We start from the raw sequence: 6,339 nt of genomic DNA on the forward strand, positions 1-6,339 counted from the left end.
ACACCCGGGAAGAATACGAGGCAAGGGCGCTATTCCGTGGTATGAGGGGTTTTCAGACTGGAATGCCAAATGATAAAGCTCTGGGGCCGGATGCCTTTACTCATGCATTCTTCAAATCCCGCTTGAACATTATTAAGATGGACGTCATGCTTGCCATATGCCACTTCTCAAATCTTCATTCCACCCACTTGCACTGGCTGACTCTACGGATGTTGCCCTCATTCCGAAGAAGGATAGTGTTGAGGAAATTTCTGACTTTCGACCTATCATCTAATTCATGCCATTGCGAAGATCATTGCCAAAGTCATGTCCAACCGCTTGGCACCCCACATGAATGACCTAGTTTCCTAAGCACAAAGCGCCTTTATCAAAAGGAGATGCATTCATGACAACTTCATGTATTTGCTCAACTTGGCCAGGTGTTTCCACCACAATAAAACCCCGGCTCTGCTCTTTAAGCTTGATATCAAAAAGGCTTTCGACTAGGCACGTTGGGATTTCCTCCTCGACTTGCTCAACCATTAGGGTTTCCCGCCATGCTTCAGAGGTTGGGTCTCGGCCTTGCTTTCTACGGTTTCGTCAGTGGTTATGCTAAATGGAGTCCCCGGCTGCCCTATCACCTTACGTTGTGGATTGAGACAAGGGGATACTCTATCCCCTCCACTCTTTGTGCTCTCTATTGATCCTCTTCATCATATTCTGAAAAAGGCCACTGAACAAGGAAAGCTACGCGCGCCCCATGGAGGAAATGCATTGGCGATCCGGGCTTTGCTTTATGTGGACGATGCTGCGGTCTTTCTTTTGCCTATTAAAACTGAAGTCAAATTCTTCGCGGAAGTTCTTGCGTGCTTCGGTGAGGTCACTGGCTTACTCACAAACTATTCTAAGAATTTGGTTGCCCCCATCTGATGTCAGAACTTGGACCTGGATGATATCCTGCATTCCTTCCCAGCCACTCGCTCCTCCTTTCCTATGAAGGATTGCCCCTGTCAGTTAAAAGGCTGAATAGGGTTCACTTCCATCCACTCGAGGACAAAATCGCAGCCGAGCTCACTCCTTGGATGGGCATGCTGCTGATGGCATCTCTACGCAGGGGTTTCTGGTCAAGTATGTCATCACGGCCGTCACCATATATTACCTGACAGTGTTAAACCTTCCGGCTGAGGCCATGGAAGAGATTGACTCCCTGCGGCGCGGCTTCTTTTGGGCTAGTTGTGACAAGTTCACTGGTGGCAAATGTAAGATCAATCAGGTGCAGGTCTGCAAATCCATGGTTCATGGTGGCCTAGGCATTTTAATTTTGGAGAAATTTGCGTCTGCGTTGCATATCAGATGGCTCTGGGCAGAATGGTTGGGCCCGATGAAGCCTTGAGTCAGTCCGGGAAAACCCTGTGATGACAAAGATAAGGACATTTTTGCGGCTGCCACAAAGCAGGTGCTTGTTGGCAATGTCCTATGTGCCACTTTCTTGGAGTCCGCTTGGCTTGATGGAATAAGACCCAAGGACATCGCTGCGGCTATTTTTGATATATCTAAAAGAAAGGGTTGTTCAGTCCAAAAGGCTTTGCTTGATAACTTCTGGGTCATCCAAGTTAACACCAGTGGGATCATCTTCACTAGTCATGTAAATGAGTTCGTCAACATTTGGGAGAAATTTTCCATGGTTCAACTCAGCCCCGATGTGCTTGATTCTATCTTCTGAAGCTCACCAACATTGGCTTACAAGGCTCAGTTCCTTGGTTTAGTTGACACGAATATGCAATAGTGGGTGTGGAAGATTTAGGCTCCCCCCAAATGCAAATTCTTTGCTTGGCTTGTTATCAACAATAGGATTTGAACGGCTGACAGGCTTCAACGCAGGTGATGGCCTAACTTCAATAGTTGCCCCTTATGCATGCAAGTTCAAGAGTGGGCGGCCCATCTCCTCTTCTAATGTCGCTACACCATTCGTGTCTGGGGAATGATAAAATCTTGGGTCGGCTTATTTGATGTGCACCCATCTGCGTGGGTTGCTCTTGACTCGGTGAAGGATTGGTGGAACCTAATTGCTACCAACGTGTCACAACCATGGCGGGCGATGATGTCTCTCATTATGCTTATCTCGTGGGAAATTTGGAAGGAGAGGAATGCTTGAGTCTTCTGCCACACCACGGTACGTGTAGGGGTTCTTGTTGCTAGAATTAAAGAGGAGTCAAAGTTGTGGTGTCTTGCAGGAGCTAAATTTTTTAGTAATGTGATGCCGCGAGAGTAATGTGTTGTAATTCGGCCTATCGCCAAAAACCTCTAAACCTTCTCCTTATTCAATGAAAGTGGCAACCTTCTTATCTGAGCACAAACCAACAAGGAACGACGGAATACGACCAGAACAACGAGCACTAAAGGGGTTCACACGCTGCACAAAAAGTAGCAGAGGCCCCCATCAGATATACACACCAGCAGACTTTTTTTCGAAAAGGGGGAATTCCCCGACCTCTGCATCAGAAAGATGCATACGGCCATCTTATTAACCAAATAAAGTAGTGCCAACATGGTTCGAAGGTCTCCACAAGTAATAACGAAGCAAAGAAAGCTCACACAGAGCCAAAAAGGCTAGAAACACCCACTAGCCATGAAAAGACGCCACAACCGGCTGGCTAGAAGTAGATAGGTAAACTACATGCCTATCCTATTACATGACCGCCATCCAAACCGGTTGAAGATATCCCGAGCTACCATCTCCCAGCGGAAAGACCCAGTAACCAAATGCTCCCTGGCCTCCGTCGGGGTGAGTAGAGACCACGAACGGATCAGTGCCGTAGTTCGGAATATAACCTGCAAAAAATGGATACATGATATTCTGTTAAAAACCAAATCATTTCTGCAAGTCCAGATAGTCCACAGCAAGGCACAAACTCCAACCCGAATGTGTCTCGCGAAGTCAGGCTCAATCCCATTAAGCCATGTCCCAAATAACGCGTTAACAGAATTCGATGGATTGATATTAAAAGCAATGTGGACCGTCTGCCAAAGTACTTTGGCCAACGGGCAATCGAAAAAAAGGTGTTTGATTGTCTTATCCCGAACACAGAAACTACACCTAGTAGGTCCTATCCAATTACGCTTTATCGAGTTGTCCTTGGTTAAAAATAACTTGTTTATGGACAAACCACATAAACACTTTTATTTTCAAAGGAACTTTGACATCCCAAACATTCTTGGAAGTAGGAATGGAGTTCGAATTAATAACATCAATATACATTGATTTAACAGTGAATACTCCAGACTTAGTCAATTTCCAGCGTAATTCATCGGGTTGTTGGGAAAGCTGGACCTCCATCAGTCTCCTAACTAGACGGAGCCATTCTTCCCAACGATTGCCCGCTAGCGTCCGTCGGAACTGAATATTAAGGGGGATAGATTGAAATACCGATGCGACGAACACTTCACGTCGTTGAACAATACGGTACAAAGACGGATATTGGATGGCCAAAGGTATCTCGCCGAGCCAAGTATCCTCCCAGAAATGTGTACTAGTGCCGTTTCCAATAACAAACTTCATCCTATTAAACAAAGATTGTTTGACTTTCATCAGACTTTCCAGAAAGGTGAATCGGTCGGCCTGACTGTAACCTGGGACAAAGTTTTTGTTTGGAGGTACTTGGTACGAAGGATTTGAGCCCACATGGCATCATTCTCCGTTGAGAGCTTCCACAACCACTTGCTAAGAAGGCATCTATTCTTAACTTCTAGATTCTCAATACCGAGACCCCCTTGGTCTTTCGGTCTACAGATGATATCCCATTTAGCAAGCCGATATTTTCGTTTAAGCTCATCACCCTGCCAAAAGAAACGCGATCGATAGAAGTCCAGTCTCTTCCTAACCCCAACTGGGACCTCAAAGAACGATAGAAGAAACATAGGCATACTTGTGAGCACCGAATTAATCAGGATTAATCGGCCTCCGTATGACATGAGCTTATCCTTCCAACAACTCAGTTTCTTTTCAAATCGGTCCTCGATGCACTTCCACTCTTTGTTTGTCAGCCTACGATGGTGGATTGGAATACCCAGGTAAGAGAAGGGTAACTCTCCCAACTCGCACCCAAACAATTGCATATAAGCCTCCTGTTCGTCTTTGGCTCTACCAAAACAGAACAGCTCGCTCTTATGAAAGTTAATCTTTAACCTGGTCAATTGTTCAAATAGGCATAACACAAACTTCATATTTCTCGCCTTGGCCAAGTCATGCTCTATAAAGATAATTGTATTATCAGCGTACTGAAAGATGGAAACACCTCCATCAACAAGATGAGGTATCAATCCACCTACTTGACCATTTTCCTTAGCCCTTCCTATCAAAATTGCTAACATATCCACCACAATGTTAAACAAGATAAGGGACATCGGATTGTTTGCCATCAACATATTGAAGTTTTTTTGGGCCCAAATCCCCAAATGGCCATCCACTCCACCTCAATTAGCCACCCGCCCCGTGACGAGCTCAAGCAGCACGACGCCGAAGTTGTAAATGTCTACCTTCTCCGTCACCTGGTTTGTTGCCATCCCATATTCTGCAAGGTCATCAGTTACGATCAGTACTAGTTAGAAGACCAAACTAGCTAAGAAAAAACCCACCAATATACCTAGAGCAGCATAACCAAAGTTACCAAGAGGCAGGTCTGTGATTGGCAACGGCTGTCCGAGCCCGGCCATGTTAATCTGCGCCATGCCAAAGCTGGCAATCACCGCCTTGAGATCCTGATCAAGCAAGATGTTGTTGGCGTTGATGTTGTGGTGGACAACAGGTCTGTTGCATCCATGGTGCAAGTGGCAGAGCCCTTTGGCAACTCCGATGGCGATGGACATCCTCTTGGGCCAGGTCAACATTCGATCGCCGCCCTCCCGCTGGTGCAGCCAGTAGCCAAGGTTGCGATTCGGCTCGTACTTGTAGATGAGCATGATGGCTTCATCCCTCTCGATGACATGTAGGATTTGGATGATGTTGTCGTGGCGGACGGTGGCCAACAGGATCATCTCCGACTTGCAGCGGTTCTCCAGATTGCCGTCCAAGTTCTGGAACTTGTTGACGACCAGCGTATTCGGGAGACCGATGCCATCGGTGCCCTGAACGTGGACTAAGTAGAGTTGTTCGTCCTCCCCCATCCTCCTGCTAGCCCACATCCTTGTCTGATTATTTTCAGTAAGGTTGGTGACTATGCCGTCATCATTGTAGTGCGGCGGCGTTGCACGACGGCTGCTGCGCTGGAGCCACCGTGATCCGGGGGGCATTTTCAGTGGCCGGGTAGCGCGTGCTCAACCTTCAACAGCGAGACATGGAGAGAGATGCACCAGAATCACTGAAAAAATAGCACGCTATAGCTTCGCTAATAGCATGCTATAACGTATTGAGAATTGCCTCGCTAAATATATTAATATACAATATCTCGCTAATAGCACGCTATAGTACAATATAACACGCTAATAGTGTATTTGGAGGTCGGTGCTATTTCGATATAGCGCGCTATTTTTTTCATTGATCAGAATCCATGGACAACAGAGAGAGGAGGAGGAGGGTGCGAATCGGGGACCGTTGAAGCATCATGGGTGGACCTCGTTGAGCCAGGGAGCATCCTCCTCCCCACCGGCCACCGCAAGAGCCCGTGGTAGTGTTCTCCGGCCATGGCTTCGGCCGTGCAGCAGCCATCGCCGGCGGACACATCATGACGGCCACTGGACCACCGAGCGCTCCTCGTGAGTGCTCGGAGTGCGCTTGAAAGCATATAGGAGTAGTACTGTATTTTAGAAGAAGAAGCGTCACCCGCCACTTACAGCATGTTTGGTTGGGGGTAGTTAGAGCTAGGGAATGGGAATTGAAGGGGTACGAGACTTCAAATCTATTGTTTGGTTAGGGGGATTGGGAATTGATAAGGGAATAGTCATGGGACTTGAGACTCCAACTCCCACCGTTTTATTAATAGGGGAGGGGGTGGGAGTTGGAAGGGAATTGTTTTAGTGAGTCGATCTTAGCCCTTCATCATAACTTACGTTAATTTCCCTTGTCTATTTCCTTGTCAATTCCCACGAACCAAACACGGGAATACAATTTCTCATCAAACTCTCACACATAATTTTCATCATGCGTCAAACAGAGGATTGGGAATAAAACGACTCATCCCATGTCTAATCTCAATACAACTCCCTGCATTAAACTCCCATTCCCATTCCCATTTTTTGCCAAACACGCTGTTAGGGCTGGAGTGCGGGCTAGCCAACGAGGTGACACAATTCTTTTGACTTTGACATAATTCTTTTTCTTTTTTTTGACTTTACAGGATTCTTTTTCTAGAAGAGACGGACGCA

The 6,339-nt window shown here is 46.6% G+C and overlaps 1 protein-coding gene across 1 annotated transcript; it reads right to left on the reverse strand.

The window, feature by feature from the left end:
- Positions 1-4,452: 4,452 nt before the first annotated feature.
- On the reverse strand, positions 4,453-5,160 carry LOC123152347 (probable serine/threonine-protein kinase At1g01540). The gene is made up of 2 exons (XM_044571921.1): positions 4,623-5,160; positions 4,453-4,550 (listed from the first exon to the last, which is right to left on the reverse strand). The coding sequence occupies exons 1-2, from the start codon at positions 5,158-5,160 to the stop codon at positions 4,453-4,455; spliced, it is 636 nt and encodes a 211-aa protein (XP_044427856.1).
- Between the last annotated feature and the right edge of the window lie 1,179 nt (positions 5,161-6,339).

The sequence above is a fragment of the Triticum aestivum genome, chromosome 7A (genome assembly GCF_018294505.1).
Source record: "Triticum aestivum cultivar Chinese Spring chromosome 7A, IWGSC CS RefSeq v2.1, whole genome shotgun sequence".
Lineage (NCBI taxonomy): Eukaryota > Viridiplantae > Streptophyta > Magnoliopsida > Poales > Poaceae > Triticum > Triticum aestivum.

What these genes read in the sequence shown, in the direction of transcription:
- LOC123152347 (XM_044571921.1), bottom strand. Translation starts at nt 5,160, where the DNA reads ATGTGGGCTAGCAGGAGGATGGGGGAGGACGAACAACTCTACTTAGTC. An exon ending in CTTTGGTTATGCTGCTCTAG is followed by an intron (nt 4,551 to 4,622) that starts GTATATTGGTGG and finishes ATGACCTTGCAG; the next exon opens with AATATGGGATGGCAACAAAC.